At 37.5% G+C, this 23,768-nt stretch overlaps 1 protein-coding gene, 1 long non-coding RNA gene and 1 pseudogene across 16 annotated transcripts in view; 2 read left to right on the top strand and 1 right to left on the bottom strand.

Annotated features, from left to right (window-relative positions):
• The window catches only part of PCDH15 (protocadherin related 15), a 590,647-nt gene that overhangs the window by 372,966 nt on the left and 193,913 nt on the right, over positions 1–23,768 (top strand). For all 15 annotated transcript variants that reach the window (XM_054728735.1, XM_054728734.1, XM_054728732.1 and 12 more), the window contains 2 exons: positions 3,670–3,763; positions 9,510–9,638. In XM_054728735.1, coding sequence (XP_054584710.1) covers positions 3,670–3,763; positions 9,510–9,638 — 223 coding nt within the window. The remainder of the gene's footprint in view (positions 1–3,669; positions 3,764–9,509; positions 9,639–23,768) is intronic.
• Positions 1,940–2,441, top strand: LOC103296388 (nuclear transport factor 2-like; annotated as a pseudogene).
• LOC114226868 (uncharacterized) lies at positions 10,190–12,579 on the bottom strand. Its single transcript, XR_003612978.2, has 2 exons — positions 12,345–12,579; positions 10,190–10,513 (listed from the first exon to the last, which is right to left on the bottom strand). It is a non-coding gene; the product is annotated as an uncharacterized LOC114226868 (long non-coding RNA).

The raw sequence follows: 23,768 nt of genomic DNA on the forward strand, positions 1-23,768 counted from the left end.
CAGATTCCTGTGATGATTGAATACTTTTTTTTTTTTTTTTGCCTTTGGCTGTTCATGCTTTTGATGTCACATTTACACATCCATTGTCAAATCCAGAATCATTAAGATTCTCCCCTATGCTTTTGTCTGAGTGTTTTATGGTTTGAGTACTTATATTTAGATTATTGTTTCATTTTGACTTAATTTTCACATATGGTGTAAAATAGTGCAATTCATAGTTTTACAATTTCCCATTACCTCAGCACCATTTTCCCTATTGAATGATCTTGGCATCTTTGTTGGAAACCAATTGATCACAGATGTATGGGTTTATTTCTGGACAATTTTATTCTATTCCCCAGGATACATGAGCGGTTTTGAATGCCCTAATTTCCCAAGAAACTCTTTACCCAGTCCCACCCCCCTCGCTTTTGGAGCTCTTTCTATGCCTCATCTCTATCTTTTGCCTCAGGTGGTGTCAGGTTATCCTTTCCTTATATAATGTTTTCCAAAAATACCCACTGCTTTTCTGCCTTGAGTGAGTTCTGAGTTAGATAAAACAAAGAAAGCCTGTATTACATCTTAGGACAGCCTCCAGGTTAGTTGGATAGACAAACACAATTCTTTGGGAACAAGGAAAGCTCTGCTCCCTCCAGAAACAGGGACCAGAGTGTCACAGTGGGAATGGTGACTGCCATCTTCAAGACTACTCCAGGACAGGGCACGGAGACAAGGACAAGTGTAAATGCCATAAAGCTTGCCCACCATTTTTAAGTTGCCTTTTTCTTGACTCTGCCTCTATTTGGTTGCGGTCAACCTTTGACTGTTCTCCAGAGTTCTATCAAAGTTGGTTCTGACCCTTTCTGCTTCATTTTTTCAATGTTTTTATGGAGAGATCATCTATCTCTTAGAGCTTCCTACTTAACCATTTTCACTGACATCCCTCTTAGCAATACATTTTCAATCCTGTAAATTTTAAATAGCACTATTATTGATGTTCAGTCAGAAGTGATTCTTATATGTATTTAATATATATATATATATATATATATATATATATATATATATACAGGATTTACTGAATCTATAAATGTAGCCCAATGTATCCTGTTTTATAACTTCAATCTAATTGTTAGAAAGACTCCACAGACCATGCTGGTTGCCACTGCGGCTGCCACCATTGTGCCAGCCCCTCCTGTGTCAAAGAGGCCCCATGTCCCAATTATGCCCCGATTAATTAATTATCTACCTAGATTTAGCGGGACATACTCAGGTGACCAGGGGTCACCAATAACGACCTATTCCCTGGTACTTCAATGTCTAGACAGCTGAGCCAAACCGGAACACATGAACACACAAGACAGAATTAGTATGCAATCACACAGGGTTTATTTACCTATTCCTAGTGGGTCCTAGGCTCCGGCAAAGGCTCCCCCCCTCGCCACGCCCCCCCCCCCCACCCCCGGCGATGCACACTGAAGGAAGGATGATGAAAACAGAGACTGACAGGTGGCCGCAGTTGGTTCAGGCTCACACAGCAGAGCAGTCAGGGGCTTGTCTCACTGAGTGATGTGGAGTCCTCCTCTATCAGGCAGGAGACGTCCACTGAAGAAGGTCTGGTGCTTATATAGCCGGTAGTAAACAACTTGTGTCTTATCGGTGTGGGCCAGAGGTGTACCTTATGCTAGGAGCAGGGCATTTACACTTTAAGTGCTTAGGGCAGTGGTCAGCAAAGTGCGGCTCGCAGGGTTTGCCGCTCTGTTGACTAATGAGTTTGCCGACCACTGGCTTAGGGTGTTCAACATCAAGATAGTGGGGCGTTCACCATGTTTATAACATTTTTTGGAAGTTACAGAGTATTGGAGTCTCCACACAGCAAACATTTCACACAATAATCATTTCACACATTAAAGGGGTTTCCTTATGACCATAACATTATAACACTCCATGACACTCCAGAATGGGAGTCAAGCCAATTTCGGAGCAAACTGGATGCAGCTTCATTCAACATTCCTACCAGTCATTTGATAACAACAAAGCCTCGACACATCATGCCTTACATGGGAAGGATAGCAATTCCAGGGGAACACAGGAATTGTGGAGAAGATGTCTAGCCTTCCGTTCCAGAAAATCCAGCAGAACATCATGGTGCAGGACCATCAGCCTACGCCAGATAGCTGCATCATCAGCATGGTCTGGGCCAGCTTGTGGCTGATGAAGACCATCATGTGTTCCACCAGATGTTCCTGTTAAAGAACATCTGTAATGCTTGGTTTTGCACCAAAGACATGTTTAGGCTTGCCCTGCACAACTTCGTTGATCACCTCCCAGCCAAGCACTCATGCTCTTTCCTCTTCCCCATACTATTCACACTCCTCCAGATACTCCAAATATCACACGAAAGAGCAGAACCGTGGTGGGAATGGCCACAGTGCGCTGTGTGCATGATGTTCGGATGCTAGACTAGTTACATCCGACATGAGAAACTTGTGTTGTTCCAGCACATGCTTTAGAAAGACTTGAGTAATCTAAAAGTTTGTCTCTTTTTTTTTTTTTACCCACTGAGAAGTTGCTCTAGTAACCTAAAGTAGTAAAGGAGAAAGCAGCTGCTCACTGCCCAGGTAACGATTTGTTCAGATGTCTCAACGCCTCATGATACAATAAAACCACAAAAATCCTCTTTTTTTTAAAAAGAAGACTCTTCCCTACCAGTTGTTTATGGAATTCATGAAAGAATGCTTTTGTAAACTCCTAAATACTCTTTCAGCAATGAATACAAAAAGACACTAGCTATTCTTTCTTTCCTTCTTTCTCTCCAAAATAACCTGCCACTGCCTACTACAATGGGACACGGGCACATGCTATCTTAAGCAGAGGACTATCTCCATGATATTCACAGACCCATGAAAAATTTGCTATTTACATATAACATGGCACTAAATGGAAGTATTATATGAATTTCTAGTGGTTTTTCTAATTCATTGTATAAAAAAGAATATAGAGAGTCTTGATCTTTAAACTGAGGGGGGAATAAAAGAACAATATTTCAGTTTTCTTCTTTATTTTATTATTCTGTGGCTAGGTTTTCAGATTTCCTATTTCTTAAATGACTTGCAAATAAGTCTCAGAAATAATAAATGTCGTACTTTTCTCTGAATGTCATTTTAGAATGAGATTATCTGAACCATGTGTGATGCGGAAAGTTGATCCAAACCTGAGTGTTATGAACTACTCTAGTAATTGGTTTACAATTATTTCGATAAAACTTTTAAAAAATGTACAAGAGGCAGAGGCAGTGTTTTCGTAACCATGCCATATGTTCAGAGCATTTATTAAGTCTATATCAACAACAACAGTAACAGACTCTGATTTTGATTCATTGGTGTTGACTTTCTATACTCCACGACCATATGTGATGTTAATTGCTTAAATTCCACTATCACAGTAAAAGTAGCTGTGTTAAAATTATGTCATTCGGTTTGGTAATTTTTCATTCTTGCTAAGAAGCTCAACAACCTTAAAAGACTTATGATGTTCAACATGAATCTTAGAATCATACATCTTATATACTTAAGATGTGTTTGATGAAGGGGAAAAAACATAGCAAAAATAGTTCAGGATAGCAGGAAGACACCCCTGTGGTAAAATTCCTTTCTGTCTTATTTGTTTGTTTGTTTTCTCTGTCACTAGTACTGGGATTCTAACCTTAGGGAAAGCACTGGACAGGGAAAGCACCGATCGCTACATTCTCATCGTCACTGCACACGATGGCAGGCCAGATGGGGTGAGTACTCTCCCTGGGAAAGGGTTTTAAAAATAGTATTAAAGAAACTGAGAGAACCTTGTAGTTTTACGTTCTAAAAAAAATGTATCACTCTCGTGAATTCATGAATAAATCTCTCTCTCTCTCTCTTTTTTTTTTTTTTTTTAAATCTGAAGCAACTATTATAATTACTCAAACTGCTCTTTTCTCCAGTAGGCTCCTTTACTAATAAGGGAACCTATACTCTTAATCTGTTATGGTGTTAAACAACTTTTGACCTGACAGAAGAGATACTTGTGTTTGACATTCTTACCCAATTTATGGGGAACATGAAATCTAACGTAGTCTAGGAAGTATTCAGTTGTGTGCATCAGCAACAGCACAGCACTCTGGGAATTTTACTATGTTGAAACTTCTTTCCTTTAATGTCACTTTGTGGGGTGGAGAAGTGTTAAAAGGGAATTTGTGGATACATGCCTTGAAGCACTTAGGAAAACAAATTGATTTCATGGTGGATTTGTAAGCAGCACTCAGAATCTGTACTAATCCTTGATGATTGAAGTGGTTTAAAGGGACCCTAAAACCTAGAGATGATAAATTTTATTTTCTTTGCGTTCTAAAATTAGTTTTAAGAGTAAATAGTTAAGTCATTCTGAATTGTTTTAAGAGAATTCAACTGTATTCTTTAAACAGTGCCAGGCACAACCACCGCTATTCTGATTTTTAAGCATGGTAACATTTCAGTTTTTGGCAACAAATCATTAGACTATTTTTTCACCATTTCTATGCCACTGTTTTTTGTCTTTGGGGGTTCTTTTTGGGGTGGGGAAGGTGGTTTTGTGTGTGTGTGTTTCTTTTGAAACAAATATATATTTTATTTATTTCAGAAAGGAAGGGAGAGGGAGAGAAAGATAGAAACATCAATAATGAGAGACAATCATTGATTGGCTACCTCCTGCACGCCCCACACTGGGGATCAAGCTCACAACCCAGACATGTGCCCTTTTCAGGAATCGAACTGTGACCTCCTGGTTCATAGGTCGATGCTCAACTCCTGAGCCACACCAGCCAGCTGTGTGTGTTTCTTTTATCAAGTACATCTAGACCCACTCAGCACTGTCCTCTGGGAATAATTTCAAATTCAGTATAGGTATATAGGCAAGAATTACCCAATTCAAATAGTAACAAATCTACCATTTTCTTGAAATGACTTATTTGATCAATATAAGTTGTTTGGGACCATATAATGATCTTCTCACACTTACTTGAGGGTGATTGCTGAGAAAATTTCACCATGGTAAAAACATATCAAATTTATACCTGGAATGTGTTTTCACCTTACTTAAAAATCAGAAAAAATAAAGATAATTAATTAAATTTGGTAATTATAATTTGTCAATTATAAGCTAGTTGTCATTTTTCAAACATTAGATAAACAGCAAATATGGAACATAAAATTTACAGAACAGTTTTAGTAAATAGTGAAGTCAATAGAAGATACTTAGATATTAGATGTGAAGAAAAATGAAATCTAAGAATTATTTATATTTATGCAATACCCTTGATTAACATAGTGGTAAACATATATAGCAAAGTCAATGAGAAACTTGAGAAGAAAATAATTGAAGAACTTGACTTATGATGAAAGTTTAATGGGTAACTTGGCTAGGAAATAACTGAGGGAACAATTCTAAAGAGGAGGAGGACTTATTTATTCAGCATAGAATAAGGAATATAATTAGAGTGAAGTAAAATTAATAAGGAGCATACAGGTCAGCCATTAGGATAGAAAAAAGATTATAATACAAGCTTTGAGATATTTGCTGTGGCCTTTTAAGCCTGATCTTAAAAGTAAAATTTCTTTGACAAAAGAACAGCTTAAAAATGGTGTATTAGAATATCAGGCATAGTCTCAATGTGCTAATTTTGATTTTGTCCACATTAAAAACTAAAAATAAGTTTGGGGTTAAAATTAGTAGTTTAGTTCTTTCTAGAACATTTTTTTTCCCAGTTAGTTATTTGTGTATTTCAATTCCCCTTGGCTAGGTTACTTAGCATTTCTAGTTCCTAATTTTTATATTCTTATAATGACTAAGGTCTCATTCACTTTTAAAATTCTGATTCTTTTTAGCAGGTTTATTTATTTATTTTCAAAAGTTTATAGTGAGATAGTATCAGTAGAAAAAGAAATATTTGATTTCAAACAAAAACTTCAGTAAATTTTATTCATATAATTTTATGCATGGACTTACTTGTGGGCACATAGAGTGGGTTCCTAAAAAAAAAAAAAAATAATATTCTCACATTGTCATAACATTTTTTCTTATTTAAACATTTAAACATATCTTTGCAAAATTATAGTTAAATTAACCAATTAACCTTAAAATCCTAGGTCTCAAGAAAGATATGTAATGAGCACAGACGCCATTGGATGGACTTTTCTTAAATCAAAATGATTACCAGCACTATGTGTGAAACAAGTTGTGAAGATATAATTTGAAAATTTTATCATGAGAAACCCCATCCCTTACCACCCCCCAAAAGAGTTTAGGGAAGAAGAGAGCTAATATTCAGTTGGTCATTGCTAATTTTTTGTAGACAACGTTGAAGAAATATTATATGACATTCTTACATTTTTTTCCCTTTTTCCTAAATTTAGTTTGTCAATAATAGTTTTAAAAAATCTATTCATGTAAATTAAATATCTCATGTAATAATACCTGTTAATATTTAGATTTCTTTAGTTTTATGATTACAAATAAAATAATACTTTGTAGATTTTAATAATTATTTACATTTATTTGAAATTATTTGCAAATTTATGAAGTTGCAAATTACTTAACAAAGCTGCTACTATTCTTTACTCCAATATTTTCACATTTTAGCTGAAATAGACTTCGATTGAAAATTTTATGTGTTATGCAAGTTTTTTAAGCAGTTATATTTTACCAAATTTATTTGTAATAATATATAGGATAACTCCCAAATGCATTTTGAGGGAATATACATTTCACTTCCTTTTTTTAAAGCTTTTGTACATAATTTACTCTTAAGCTAAACTAATTTCATAAATATGAGCTAAAAAGTCATTTTATTAGAAAATCTGGGCAAACATTATTGTATTTATGGTTATAATTTGATTAATACTCTAGGACCGTGGTCGGCAAACTGCGGCTCGCAAGCCACATGCGGCTCTTTGGCCCTTTGAGTGTGGCTCTTCCACAAAATACCACGGCCTAGGCAAGTCTATTTTGAAAAAGTGGCGTTAGAAGAAGTTTAAAAAATTTGGCTCTCAAAAGAAATTTCAATCGTTGTACTGTTGATATTTGGCTCTGTTGACTAATGAGTTTGCCGACCACTGCACTAGGAGGAAAAAAAAAAAATTCTCAACCCTCTTAAGGTCTCTGGCTGGGTCTGAAAATTAAACTGACAAAGATTAACAGGAGAAAGCATACAAATGTACTTAATATGTTTTATATGATGTGGTATCCCCCATAAGGAAATGAAGACCTAAAAAATGGTGAAACTTGCCTGCTTTTATAAAAGAAGCACTTGTGCAAAAGTGACTAATTTGTGTATGGAGGCTAAAGAATGATTAAGATTATCTTAGCATGGTCTGCTAGTATAGAATTCTCTTGGTTTCAACTTCTCGCTCTTGGTAAGAATGTTTCTTTCTGGTATGGGGCGGGCATCTTTCACATAGTAGTTTCATATCCTGCTTTTAACGGAGGGGAAAAGGTCATAATGGTTCTTCTGTATTTGCTGCTTTCCAAGTGCCTTCAATTCAAAATAGTCAATATGACCAAGTGGCATATTTTGGGGTGACATACTCTGAGCAACTTCAGCAAACTCTGGCAGCATTAGCATTTAGGAATGTGGCCATAAAAAAAACAGGAAATCCAAACCACAGTAGCTTAAACAAAACAGGTTTATTTGTTTCAAATAAAAAGAAAGCTACACATGATCAGGAACGGGATTGTGCAAGGCCTCAATACCATCAGGAATGCCTGCTGCCTATTTCCTGCTCTGCCATTTATCGTGTTTACTTTGTTATTCATTCTTATTACCTAACTAGTGGCACAGTGCACGAAATTCATGCATGGTGGGGTGTCCCTCAGCCTGGCCTGCACCCTTTCCAATCTGGGATCCCTCGGAGGATGTCCTTGTGGGATCGGGCCTAAACAGGCAGTCAGACATCTCTCTCACAATCTGGGACTGCTGACTCCTAACCGCTCACCTGCCTGCCTGATTGCCTCTAACAGCTCTGCCTCCTGGCCTGATTGTCCTCAACTGCCCCCCCCTGCCAGCCTAATCGCCTCCAACTGCCCCCCTTTCAGTCTGATCACCCCAAAACGCCTCCCACTGCCGGCCTGCTCACCCCTAACCTCCTCTACCTCAGCCCCGCCACCATGGCTTTGTCCTGAAGGACGTCCAGAAGGTCTCCTGGAAGGTGTCCTGGTCTAATTAGCATATTACCCTTTTATTAGTATAGATGTTCTAAAGGTGGCTATTGCAACTCTAGGCATCCACTCTTCATTCCAGAAGAGCAAAAGGTAAAGATGAGTCCACCTTTCTTCTTTGGAGAACAAAAGCTTTTTTAGAAACCACACCTGGAGTATTTTCTCTTACATCTTATTATCCTAAGTATCCACAGCAAGCTGAAAGATAGTAGGGCTTGTGGATTGTGGTTATATCAATCAACCAACAGCAGCAAAACATAGAAATATGCAAATTATAGTTTACAATATTTTTGTTATAAAAGCAACATGGCCTTCTTGGAGAAAATATGAAAAATATACTTAAGATAAAAGGAGAAAATTAAATTGTATTGTATCTGTCAGACAACATTTGAATTTATATATATCCACATATGTCTACACACAAGAGTATCTTCATGTCCTTGCATATTTTAAATTACATGATTTCATGGAGATAGGCACACAGAAAAGTACACAAACCATACTTGTGTAGCTGGTCTTTTCTTTCTCTGATTTTGGCCTCCTCCCTCAGTGATCTCTCCCACACTGTGACAGAGCAGGTGGAGGGTATGTGCTGTACGCAGGAATTGATTAGAGAGAGCAGTCAGTGTCCAGCTTGAGTCACATGTGAATATGTTCCTGGATTGTGCAAAAGATATTGACCTACATACTGTTCTCTGGTTGCAGCAGGCCAGGGATTTACCTTTTAGGCAGGTAGCACATATTACTAATAGGTTTACCTGCTTACCATTTCCTTTGGCTGTATAAATATAAGGTAATTACTTAATTAGCGGTGTACATGGTCCTCAAATTCTTGGTTTAGATGTGAACCCAGAAAATTACTAATGTAATATTTTCTGGTAACATTTGCTTACCTGAAAATACCTAGTTGACATATAGTGTGATTTTATAATGCACTAGTTTTTTTTGTGTGTTGTTTTTTTTTTCCTGGAGAGCGATAAAAATCTACAGAAATGTTACATTTCAGAGAAAAAGGGTGCATGTACAAACAAAAGCTTGCCACCCATAAAATTTGATCAAGATAAAGGTAAAATCACTTTCTCAAAGTTAGCCTTTAGTAAATACTTGACATTTTCAAGATGCTTTCCCTTTAATATCATCATTTGCGTTTTCTGTTTTTGAGCTTCCTCCTCCTCTTTTTTTTTTTTTTAACTAAGAAATAGGAATATGAATGAGATCCTTTTCAGAGATACAAATGCCACATTAACGAGTAACTGACAATAAAATAAAAATAGCTCCTCTCACATTTAATCTCTTTTCTCTTTAAGACCTCAACTGCCACAGTAAATATAGTGGTGTCAGATGTCAATGACAATGATCCAGTGTTTGATCCCTATCTGCCTAGAAATCTATCTGTGGTGGAAGAAGAAGCCAATGCCTTTGTGGGTCAAGTAAGGGTAAGTGGAATATGTATTAGGAGATGGGGCACCAGCATTATTTGAAAGACATCAGTGAGAGTACTTGGGTATAATGCAAGGTGGTGATAAAGTGCATGCATTCTCAATCACTGTGTCATATATCTTTCAAGATTTTTTTTTTCAAAAGTCATATTTCCATTTGGATTTAATTTTTAAGATTTAGTTAATTTACATTTTATAACTGTAGTATAATTTAACAGTGATTCATTTAAGAGTATTCTTTGTTATTTAATTTATTTTATTTTCTGGAATTATAATAAAGTATTTTATAATAAATATGTAACTAGCTATATTATAAAGTATAAATTTGGAAATACCTCAAAATACAAATGCTTAGGTGTAAATTATTTTGGTGTCTGGACATGTCTTCAGCATCTACTCTGTACCTTATGTATTAACATACAACCTTTGTCCAGCATACTCAACACTCATTTCTAGGCATGTTCTCCTAATTTCTAACTGGACATACTAGCCAATTTCTGTAGTTATTTTGATGAAAAATCCAGTTTAAAAAAAAATCAGAGACAGTATTTCTCAGTTAGGCCATGATTGGTTTTGAACTTAGTTAATGGTTTAGAAGCCACCAACAAGGGCCAGTTTTGAGGAAGGTGTACATATTTTGAGGCATCTAGCTCAGCTGAGGCATTTATATGGTCTCCGGGCAAGGAAGATACCTCCTCTGGAAGGAGCGAGTCACTCAGGAGTCCTGAGTCTATGTTTCAGGATCCCACCTCTCCCCCGGTAAGGCCTTGGGTTTTGAATAGGAGGTTTGCTTGGAAGTAAGACTTCTTTACGATTCAGCTACCCGTACAATCAGGTAAAGGGTCTGGTTTTCATTCCAATATTCTCTCTGGCTGCAAAAAAAAAAAGAGGATTTCTTTAAATGCTGTATTAGAGAACTTCTGACTTTCATACCATGTCCTGACATTTTGAAAGGTTAGGTTGAGCCCCTCCGTTTTTCTCTCAGAGCATTCGGATAATATAAAAGCTACCAACTCCAGTCAGTACTGCTCTCATCTTCACTGTCTCTCTCAAATCCTGGAGACACTGCATCAGACGCACATCTCCTTATGCCTTTATGTCATCCCACTTCTCGACAGGAAAGAGTCTTAGTACCTGAGCTATTACATCATGCCGGCAGGTCTTGATGCCATGTGGACAGCAAGCCACTCAACTCCAGAACCCTATGCAATACCTCTGGTGTCACACATTTTACTGTGGATTCTACAAGAAGAAACCTAGATGCAAAGATTCTGGTCTAAATAATTGAGAAGTTCACATTAACACTAATACGGAACTAAGGAAGTAATGCAGAGAAGCCATGGCAGGCAGTAAAGGGATTGCTATTAACAATCTATCATAGGAAGGCTGGAGATTAATTTCAAGGACAATGGGAAATGGCCCATAACACATTTTCCAGAAGTATTGATCTCAAGAAGTGATTGATCTTGCAAATCCTTACACTAGATCCTGAGAGTTCTTGGTCACCCTTGCTGTGGTAGGGGGCATATTTTCAGCACGCCCTGCTTCCCATGAAAGCGAGCAGCCAGCTCTCTGTGATTCTGATATAAAGGCATCAGTCAGACCACAGATGCTAGCAGATGGAAGTTAACTAGTGTTAACTTGAGGGACATGCATGGGTCACTGACAGCTTCTTTACACCAAGCAAACAAGATGGTAAGAGGGTCATGCACAGAAGACATAGGAAGGAGGCCATACTGAAGTGCACCTGTGAAAGATGAATACTGGTGAAAAGAATTTGGGAGGGATTGGAAACTGTCTAGAGAAAGGTAATTGTATTAATAAAAGCGTAGACAAATGAGAGTATGTGACATGTCCTAATTACAATCAATAAGATGTGCCATATCCAAACATTTCTCTACACCGTGTTGTAGAAGGTGATGGGGACCCCTGGCAATTCTGAAGTGTGACAGCATGAGATTTTTACTATATAAACACTAGAGGCCGGTGCATGAAATTAGTGCACGGGTAGGGTCCCCAGGCCTTGCCGGTGATCAGGGCTGATCTGTGGGGCACCAGCAGTGTAATCAGGGGGCCCCTGCTGGCACCCACCTTGGCCAGCCTGGCACCGCCCGCTTGCTGGTCCGCTGCTGGTCGTTTCCCTGTGCAGGGAGACTGGCAGGGCAATCAGGCCCTCCCCACCCCCCACTGGCACCCACCTTGGCTGGCCTGGGATCTGCGGCCTGAGGGCAGCTCCTGCATTGAGCATCCACCCCCTGGTGGTCAGTGTGCATCATAGCAACCGGTCATTTCACTGGTCATTCTGCCATTTGGTCAATTTGCATAGTAGGCTTTTATCATATAGGATTGCTCCTGAGTAGATTATAATGGAAGCTTCCAAATCCAAAAAGCTGAATTAGAAGGCATTTGTAATGTCCAAGACATATGAGGCTTGAATTAATATCATTGTCTAATTATGATAATTAAATTACATTACAATTGTCACTTTAGGCTGCCATTGATGAAAACTGGAAAATTTATTTAGTTATATCTACCAACTATTCAGAAAAATAAACAGGTATTGAAGTCATTTAGGAAAACTATCTTTCCAATCTCAATTTACTGAGTATTGGAAAGATAAACCCTTATAGAATATACAACTAATAAAACATAAGTAGAAATTAACATAATGATTTATTTTTAGTTAATTTTATTTTAACTTACCTTTACTTCTTTTCCTAGTGATTCTTTGTCTTTGAAAGAATTTTTTTATATTCTTGTTTTTAAACTTGATGGGAAATGGTCTGTATATTTCAATATTGAAAATTGAAATATAGCCCTCAGCACTTATAATTTGATAAAGTAGTAATTGTCCTGGTCTTTAGGCAGTATGTTTTCTTAAAAAAATAAAATGAGTTTGAAAGTACAAAGGAAGAAAAAACATCCAGAGCAGGTGCATGCAACAGATTCCACACAGTTCTAGAGATGTTGTAATGTTCATAGAATGGAATTTTCATGCATCATAATGGTTTCCTGTTGCTGCCTAATGATAATTATATAATACATTAATTTCACTAAAAGACTCATGCTCTGCTTATAAAATTTAATTTTGTCACCAAAATTATTAAGACATATTTAAAACCCAGATATGTATGGTTAGTTAATTTACTGAATTTGAGTTACCGACTTCGGAGTTTTGTTCGAACAGTGTTTTGGTATGCATAATCCAATATTTGAATTAAAATGCAAAATGAACATTTTATTAAGGTAGTTTTGTGGTATCAAACTTTATTAAATAGGAAAAACTTGTGAAGCAATATTTATAAATTATACAGAGCAAAATATTTTATTGAGCATAGTAAAAAATAAACTACCGGGCACTAATTTTTTAACATAGAACTTACTGTACACAAGTATAGTACACCACACTTAAATTTGAGGATTGTCTCCATATTCTCAATGCACTTGAGGTAGCAGTATTATTGCGATAAAAAAAAATGTATTCAGAAAAAAAACTTATCAAACACAGTAAAAATAGTATTTTTTTCTATGTCAAGTGGCAAATGTGTCATATCAATTATTTACTAAAAGGAAGGAGAAAAATCACAAAGGACTAAGGTGGCTATGTCAGGGTTGACAGGGAAATATGTGATTTCTAGAACCTTGACAAATGAGTGAGATTATAGATTGAAAAAAATAAGATACCAGGCAGATGCAATACAAGACAGAATTGAGCTGAAGAGGCCATTTGAGAACCAGTCGATAATCTGACAGTAATGGAATTTATGTTTAGAGGAGTTCTGCAAACTTGACTTAAAAACAGTGAGTTCAGATGGGGAAGTAGGAAGTCCTGATGAAATGGCCATTGATATAAAGACTTTACTTGTCAGTGTAATGCTTTCTTTAGAACCCTTCACAGTATTTCACAGGAAACTCTAAAGGGTCTGTATGCATGTTCTGACTCTAAACTGCATGCCAATAGTTCATCATTAAAGTGAGTTTCAGATATTAGGCCTCATACCAACTCCTACAAAAGTCTAGGTTGATCCCAAGTCCCTGGGTGTGCAGAAAATGAGAGAGGAGAAAATATTTTTAAATGTGTGTGTATTTGTATTGATTTACTTCTTATAATTAAACTAGAGTCCCAGTGCACAAAATTCATGCACTTGGGGGGTTCCCTCAGCCAGGCTTGCGTCCTCTTGCAGTCCTGGAGCCCTCAGGGGATGTCCGACTGCAGTGATCCTGGCTTCTGGCTGAGTGGCGTTCCCCCTGTGGAAGTGCACTGACCACCAGAGGACAAGTCCTGCATTGAGCATGATTGGGCCGAAACCAGCTCTCGTTGGCTCTCCAGCATCCCGCAAGGGGTCCTGGATTGTGAGAGGGCACAGGCCAGGCCAAGGGACCCCACTGGTGCACGATCCAGGCCAGGGAGGGACGTGGGAGGTTGGCCAGTCAGGGAGGGACTGCGGGAGGGCTCCAGGGTGTGTCTGGCCCATCTCGCTCAGTCCCAATTGGCCGGACTCCAGCAGCAAGCTAACATACCAGTCAGAGTGTTTGCCCCCTGCTGGTAAGTGCATGTCATAGCGAGTGGTTGAGCAGCCTTAGCATGTCATTAGCATATTATGCTTTGATTGGTTGAACATATGACTAGACCCTTAGCATATTAGGCTTTTATTATATAGGATAAGATAAATAGTTGAAGATTCAGCTGGGTCTATTGTTGGGATTATGTCATTTTATTTATTTAATTATTTTTTTAATATATTTTATTGATTTTTTACAGAGAGGAAGGGAGAGGGATAGAGAGTTAGAAACATCGATGAGAGAGAAACATCGATCAGCTGCCTCCTGCACACCCCCTACTGGGTATGTGCCCGCAACCAAGGTACATGCCCTTGACCGGAATCGAACCTGGGGCCCTTGAGTCCGCAGGCTGACGCTCTATCCACTGAGCCAAACCAGCTAGAGCTATGTATGTCATTTTAAACACATTTGGTTAATTGCTTGAATGTGTTTCCCAGATTCTATTTATTCCTAAAACTGAAGGAGCTGCTAGGAATAAATCATTCTAATGTGTAAGAGCCAGGCAGATGAGTTTGAACCCTGGTTCTTCAGAAGTGGGGAATCATGATGCTTCGTTCAATAGAATGTGTCATTTTCCTGTATTTCTCAGCTAATGTCTGACTCTGAGTTGGGAAATGAGGAGAAGTTAAAGCAACATCTATTTCAGAAAATACTGGTAAGAGAGGCAGGGTCCCAAAGAAAATTCCTTTGTACATGTGGAACTTTCATTTAGCATCAACAATGAGATGGTGTTCTTACTTTGGCATGCTTGCCACAGCAGGTGCTTCAGTGCATGACTGTGTGTGCATACTTGGGGTGAGTGGAGGTTTAGGGGAGAGCAGGCAGGGAGGAAGCCTTGAAGCTCCCATCAGTGGTGTCTGACCTTTCTGATAGCATCTTCTTAAAGAGTTTCTTAGGGGCCTGAATTCTCCTGAAATTTTGTGTCTCTGTGTTTCAGCATAGCCCTGGGTATGAATGCATACACAGATGAATCAGAGGAGGCATGCTTGGAGGCAACACTGCCTGTTAAGATGAAACAAGTTCTAAGCATTGTACACAATATCGAGTGAGCTACTTCCCAGCAAACTACCAATTAATACCTTGCAGAAATTATCATGCTGAACTGACTTCATTTAACTCGAAGTAACAACAATAGAGCCCTGAGTCAACAAAAATGTTCTTCCAATTCTAAAACAAAAGAGGCTGAATGTATTTAACCTGAAACACTAATGTATTCCCAGTGTGAGATCTGCATGCTAAATCTCAGCAGCGATGAAGTGGTAGAGAATTTGTTTGAAACCCTTTAAGCAGTTTTAAAATCATTAGTAAACTGCAGTGTTTAGAAGGGTAGTGATGGTGTCATTTATATTATATATAGACAATTTAATATTAAGCAAAATAAATCTGACCTTCAGTGGTCTGTCTGATTAATGTTGTCATCTCCCTGTGTGGGGTTCTGAAAATGAAATGAAGATGGGGAGCTTTATAGTCTTTTATTTATTTCTTATAACTCAGCATGACATTCAACAGTGCCTGAAACTATAATACTTTTTTGTTAAGTGGGTGACAAGTGGGGAATTGTATGGCTTCTCTTGTCAAGCCAAACTGTATAATGCAAACACTGTCCTCAGTCCAGTAAAGAAAAAACTTTCAAATTTTCCCAATTTGAAAAATTAGTGGCACACATTTAATGCTGCTGCCTACAAATGGAGATCTATCTAGTATTTCTGGTGAATATTTTGAAACTTGGTGATCTTTCAGATATTCAACTATCAGTTCCTAAATGGATTAGAAAATTGTATGCATTTATTGATACCTACCCTTTTAGTAGTTTTTAGCCTTATTATCAGCTATTATATTATAATGAGGGCATATACATTTTCATGCATTTGTGTGTGTATGTAAATATCATTAGCTCTATAATCCCAGCTATACAATGAATGATATCTCCCACCACCCTCATGGTCACCAATGATCTCTTTCTTGTTAAATATAGTTTTTATCTGAATATTTTTACTACTGCATTTGAAATGGACCTCTTATTCTTGAGACTCTACTGTGTTTGTTCCTGGTTTTTATGTTTAAGAATGTTTAATTCTTTTTGCCTTCCCTTTATCTGATTCCTTCTTAATTTTTTTTTTTTACCACAGCAAAAGATAATTTTTATTTGAGAAAAATGCACACTATATCAGTATACTGTACATATATCATAAAAGTTATTCTTTTTTAATACTTTATTATTTAAAGTACTAGAGGCCCGGTGCACAAAATTCGTGCATGGGTAGGGTCCCTAGGCCTGGCTGGCGATCAGGGCTGATCGGGGCCTTCTGGCTGCCAGCCGGGGCCTCCATTCCACAGCTGCCAGCTGCCAGCTGCCAGCTGGGGCCTCCCTTCCCTGGCTGCCAGCTGGGGTCTTCCTTCATTCCGCGCCACCCCTGATGGTCAGCACACATCATAGCAAGTGATCGAACTCCTTGGTCTCCCAGTCGAACTCCTGAGGGGACAATTTGTGTGTGCCCCCTGGACGCAGCATCCAGCCTCATGGCAGGGCTGACAGGCCCAGACACTCCAGCAGCGGCAGAGCGGCAAGGCTGGATCTGCAGCCAGAGTGGGCGGATACTGCCTCGCCGCTTGGCCCCCGCTGCCCCCTGCCAGGACGACAGGCCCGTACACTCCAGCAGCAGCGGAGTGGCCTCTGTGGCCCCCGGCCAGGCTGACAGGCCTGGACACTCAGCAGCGGTAGAGTGGCAAGGCTGGATCCACCACCGGAGGGGGCGGATCCAGCCTCGCCGCTTGGTCCCCGCCACCCCCGGCCAAGGCGACAGGCCCAGACACTCCAGCAGTGTAATCTTTGTTGGGTTAATTTACATACTGGCTCCTGATTGGCTGGTGGGCATAGCAAAGTGACAGTCAATTTGCATGTTTCTCTTTTATTAGTGTAGATTACATATAGTATTACATAAGTCTCCTTTTTCCTCCATTGACCTCTCTCCGGGCACCTCCTTACCCCCACACATGCTAGTGTCTGTGTCCATTGGTTATGCTTATATGCATGCATACAAGTCCTTTGGTTGATCTCTTAACCCCCTCCTCCCCTGCCTTCCCTCTGTAGTTTGACAGTCTGTTAGATGCTTCTTTCTCTCTGGATCTATTTTTGTTTATCAGTTTATGCTGTTCATTATATTCCACAAGTGAGTGAGATCATGTGAAAGATCATTTATCTTTCTCCAACTGGCTTAATTTGCTTAGCATAATGCTCTCTAGGTCCATCCATGCTCTTGTGAATGGTAAGAGTTCTTTCTTTTTTACCGCAGCGTAGTATTCCACTGTGTAGATGTACCATAGTTTTATAATCCACTCATCTGCTAATGGGCACTTAGGCTGTTTCCAAATCTTAGCTATTGTAAATTGTGCTGCAATAAACATAGGGGTGCATATGTCCTTTCTGATTTCTTGGGATATACTAGTATTCCTAGAAGTGGGATTACTGGGTCAAATGGGAGTTCTATTTTTAATTTTTTGAGGAACCTTCATTCTGTTCTCCACAATGGCTGCATCAGTCTGCATTCCCACCTGCAGTGCACTAGGGTTCCTTCTTCTCCACATCCTCACCAGGATTTGTCATTTGTGGATTTGTTGATGATAGCCATTCTGATAGATGTGAGATGGTATCCATTGTCGTATTGATTTGCATCTCTTGAATGATTAGTGACTTTGAGCATGTTTTCACATGTCTCTTGGCCTTCTATATGTCCACTTTCAAAAAGTGTCTCTTTAGGTCATTTGCCCATAGACCAATGGAACAGAACAGAGAACCCAGAAATTAACCCAAGGCATTATGCTCAATTAATATTTGATAATGGAGGCAAGAGCATGCAATTGAGTCAAGGCAATCTCTTCAATAAATGGTTTTGGGAAAATTGGACAGATACATGCAAAAAAATGAAATTAGGTTACCAACTTACACCATACACAAAAATAAACTCAAAATGGATAAAGGACTTAAATGTAAGATGGAAACCATAAAAATCTTAGAAGAATCCATAGGCAGCAACATGTCAGACATATGTCATAGCAATATCTTTACCGATACAGCTCCTAGGGTAATGGAAACTAAGGAGAAAATAAACACGTGGGACGTCATCAAAATAAAAAGCTTCTGCACAGCAAAAGACACCATCGACAAAACAATAAGAAAGCCCACTGCATGGGAGAACATATTTGCCAATGTTATATCTGATAAGGGCCTATTCTCCAAAATTTATCGGGAATGCATACAACTTAACAAAAGGAAGATAAGCAATCCAATAAAAAAACCTTTTCTTTAAAAAAATAGAGTAGTATTCTTTTCTTTCTATCATTATTAAATATAATTGGTAATACAGAAACTGCACACAACATATACAGTTTGGTGATTTTGAGTCAGGACATATGTATTCACTTTTGTTAACATCATCAGAATCAACATAATAGACATATCCCAAACCTCCAAAACAGACTTTGAATTTTGGAAGTACCTTCTCAGTGGTTGCTCTGATTCTACACATACCTTTGGGGAAATCCAACTCATTTTGAAGCCCACATTTTTTTTTTAATATATTTTATTGAGTTTTTACAGAGAGGAAGAGAGAGGGATAGAGAGTTAGAAACATCGATGAGAGAGAAACATCGATCAGCTGCCTCCTGCACACCCCCTACTGGGGATGTGCCCGCAACTAAGGTACATGCCCTTGACCGGAATCGAACCCGGGACCCTTGAGTCCGCAGGCCGACGCTCTATCCACTGAGCCAAACCGGTTTTGGCAGCCCACATTTTTAATTGCACTTGGATGTTGATGTCTCCCATAGATGTATCTTTAGCCCCTTCTGCTCCTTCAATCTATACCCTCAAATAGATACTTATCTGTAAAACAAACCTACTTGTATGTCCTGTAGTCATCTCAAATTCAACATGTTTAAGAGTGAACCCTTATTTTCATCTTCCCCAGAAAGGGCTCCTTCTCCAGAATCATGCATCTTGATTATCCATGCCCCAAGCTAAATGCTGAAGAGGCATCTCAGTCACCTCTTCCTCCCCCACTGCCCATATCCAATCGGTCACCAATTTTGGTGTTTTACATATTTCAAGTTATTCTCAAACTTTTCCTCTCTCCAAACAACCATAGTCAGACACTCATTATTCCTCACCTGAGCTATTATTATACCCTCTTAATTGCTTATCCTGACACTTGTTCTGACACCTCATAATTGTCCTCACTATAACTGCTGGAATGCTATCTCTAACAAATCAGCTGCGCTATATGAGGTATTCTACAATGCAACAAACAAGACACACCTCCCACTACATCTTTACCTCCAGGAATAATAATCTGCTTATAATCACTAGTATGTGTCCTTAGAACTTTCCTTTGTCTCTTTGCTCTGCTCGTGCCCCCTGCCTTGATGTCTTCTTTCTCCCTTCTTCATTTACATAACTCATCCTTGAAAATTCTAGTCACCCATATCTAGTCACCCATTATTTCTTTCAGAAAATATTTTCTGGATCCCAAGAGTCTCCTACTCATGGCTCCAAATTGCACTGTGCACAACTTTTTGATAGTAAGTAGGTCCTCGGGTTCCGTGGGAGATGCGTTCCTATGGCGATGTAACGCGATTTTCGCCATAAGTCGGAACCCACCTACATAAGCACCTACGTCACTCACATGGAGCATATACACAGCAGTAATGAAATGAAACAGTAAAATAAATATAAAAGAAAGATAACAATTCGTGACCTTTACCTGTGGTAAATAAATAATAAAAAACATAAAGCACATATGTACATACGTTGAAATGATGGAACTTTTTTTTAATAAATAAATGGGAGATGGTGACGTAACCACGAAACGACGTACGTTGGGTTCGATGTAACACGAGGACTGTCTGTACTTACTAAAGTATATTTAAGTTCCCTATATATACAATTTACTTGAAAGCAGAGACTGTGTCCTATTGATCTTAGAACCCTCACTACCCAGCCAATAGTTGGCATTAGAACACGCTAAATTAAATTAGACCTAATGTATTAAAATGATCAAGAAATCCTTTTTTCACAAGTGATTCATAAACATAAAAAAAGAAGAGATGTAATAAACTTCAAAATCTACACATACATATTTGGCTTACTCATATACCTACAAGTAAATAAGTTTTCTTGATACATAGAGAAAAAGTTTTTATATTGAATGTCTATCAACTTTACAATGTTAGCATGCAGAATAGCACACATAGAGTTGATTTAAAAAGCAGTGTTAATGCAAAGAACAATTGAAATTTATGTTGGTACAGGGCAAAATATTTACCACCCAGGAAACAAGGCAATAATAATGAAGGATGTTCCCAGGTATAAGAAGATTGCATGGAGGAAAACTGTAACCAGCCTGCTTGGTTACATTTTAGAATTGTGTTTTCATTCACCCTTTTAAAATATACACCCTATTTAAATTATTTACATTTATATAAAGAGAAATGCCAACTATTTTTGCCTCACAACTCCCAGATCCATTCATCTAGCTGTGCCTTTTAATGCTGCATTACTTATTTATGAGTTCCAACTTGGTACAAATTGCACTTCTGTTTTATAGACGGATGAGAATTCATGGCTTGTTCACTTTAGTTGGATTCAGTTCTTCTCTACAAATGTTATCGCTCACTACAATTACTTACACTGAGTTTACTGCCTAACTAAGGAAGAAGCTTGACAATCAACTTTAGGTTTTATAGGAGGTATTCCAACTGTTTTCTGAAACCTTTATTAAGACCATATCTTGTCCTTTAAACTTTATGAAAAGTGTGTAAGTGATTTAAACATGACTGCACATTTTAATAAGTTGTTATAAAGTAAACAGAAATATAAGTACAACCCAGATATATAGTGTATCCCCAGGAAACTATCTGCATGATTCTTCCTAGTCACAACTATAATTTACGGCAATAGCTTCTTGCTTTCTATTATAGATTTACCAACTAAATCAGCATCCATAAATAATATAGTTTAGCTTTGACTTTTTTTAATGAATATAAACAGAATTGCATAGTATGTATGCTTTAGTATCTGCCTTCTTTCATGCATCATTATCTTTGTAAGATTTAACCACATTTCTGCCTGTCCATGTATTTTCTTTGCTGTATGCCACTAAGTCACAATTATTTTTCACATTCTATTATTGATGAGTATGTGAGTGGTTTCCAATTTGAGGTATTATAATCAATGATGTGAATACTAGGATTTAATTTCATCTGGTGCACATGCACCTGAGTTTTTCTGTGTTGTGAGTATGAGTATATTTGATCAATTGAAAATGTCCAAATTTTCCATGGTGACTGTACCAAGAAATCTGTGAATTAGTAATGGTCCCCAATCTGCATGTTTAATATGTGTCAATATTTCTAATTTGGACCAATATGGTGTGATTTCAGTGTTATCACATTGTGCTCATAATCAGCATTTCCCTACTAAGATTGAACATCTTTTCATATATAAGTTTAATAGGTATTTTGATTTTTTCACAAAGTGCCTACTTAAGTCTCATATTCATTTATCTGTTGGGTTGACATTAATTATGCTTCTTGAAAGTTCTTTTTTCATCTATGGGAGTTCTTCACTAGATCTTAGCCAAAAGGCTGATAAGCAATGTGGTAATTCTTTGTATATTCAAGACGTGGCTCCCTTCTTGTTACATGTCTTTAAAATGTCTTCTCCATCTCTGGGACTTGCATTTAGCTTCCTTAAAGGTGTCTTCTGATACACAGAGTTTTTACTTTTAAGATTGCTAACTATATCCATCATTTTTCAGTTGTTACTTGCTATCCTCAGATTATGAAGATATTATCTTACATTATTTTAAGAAGCATTATTTTTGTTAATATTATTCATATTCAATATAAATACTTGTAGGCAAACTTTAAAAATATATTTTCTTCTAGGAGTGTCACCGTTTTAGGTCTTGTAAGTCATTAATACCTTTTGAGTTTTTCTTTATCCATGGGGTAAGATTTCATTCGTTTTTATGTAGATGTCTAGTTTCCCAGCGCCAATCGTTGAAGGCACTATCCATTCTCCATTGTGGTTCTTGGATCCCTTGTCAAAGATTGGGTAACTGAATAGGCACTGGCTTATTTATGGGATTTTGATTCTGTGTATTTGGTCCGTTTGTCGGTGTTTACACAGTATCCTCAGATTATCAATTACTGTGGTTTTGTAATATCTTTTGAAATCAGGAAATATGGTGCTGCCTCCTGTTTTGTTCTATCTCAATATTTCATTGGCTATTCAGTGTCTTTTGTAGTTCCATATAAATTTTATAATTTTTTTGGTAAAAAAATGCCATTAGGTTTTGTTAGAAATTTAATTGAATCTTTAATCAATTTGGACAGTATGTAAATTTTAAAAATAATTTGCCTTTTAACTCATGAACATGGGATTCTTTCTATTTATGTCTTAATTTATTTTTTATCAATGTTCACTTGGTTAATCAAAGTTTGTCTTTTTTTATCCATGTTTTATCTATAGCAAGAGAAGAGCATCATATAATGATAAAAGGATCAATTAATTAGGAAGATATACTAATAATAAATTTATATCATTCAGTATCACAGCACCTAAATAGATAAGCAAATATTGATATATCCAATGTGAGATTAATACAACAGATTTAAAATAGGAGACTTTAATGTCCCACTTTTCATTATAGATAGAACATCTAGACAGAAAATTAATACAAAAACAACAGATTTGAAAAACACTACAGACCAGCTGACCCTGACATATATATAGAATATTCCACCCCGGGGGCAACAGATTATGCATACTTCTTAAGAGAACATGGTACATTTCTCAGGATAGAGCTTTTTTTTTTTTTTTTAGAATTTAGTTTTTGTGTGTGTGTTTTTTTTTTGTGTGTGTGTGTGTTTTTAAAATATATTTTATTGATTTCTTACAGAGAGGAAGGGAGAGGGATAGAGAGTTAGAAACATTGATGAGAGAAAAACATCCATCAGCTGCCTCCTGCACACTTCCTACTGGGTATGTGCCCACCAAGGTACATGCCCTTGACCAGAATCGAACCTGGAACCCCGAGTCTGCAGGCCGATGCTCTATCCACTGAGCCAAACCGGTTAGGGCAAGGATAGGTCATTTTTTAGATCACAAAACAAGTCTTATAAAATTTAAGAAGACTGAAATTATACAAAGTATCTTTTCAACCATAGTAGAATAAAAATAGAAATCAGTAACAGAATAAAAAAGGAAATTCATGAATATGTGGAAAATAAGCAAAATATTCTTGAACAACCTATGGCTTAAGGAAAATATTAAAAGGGAAATTAGCAAACGTTTCAAATCAAAATGAAAAGAAAATCACAACATATCAAACTCATGAGATATAGCAAAAGCAATATTAAAAAGGAAGTTAATAGCAATGAATTTATCAATACCAGATACCATTTCATTGTAGATAAAAATTAAACCTAGAAGAGTAAAATGAAATTACCACAAAATTGGTTGTTTATGAATTGCTTCACTTTAATTAAGCTCTTCATCAAACT

This window comes from Eptesicus fuscus, chromosome 17 (assembly GCF_027574615.1).
Source record: "Eptesicus fuscus isolate TK198812 chromosome 17, DD_ASM_mEF_20220401, whole genome shotgun sequence".
Classification (NCBI taxonomy): Eukaryota; Metazoa; Chordata; class Mammalia; order Chiroptera; family Vespertilionidae; genus Eptesicus; species Eptesicus fuscus.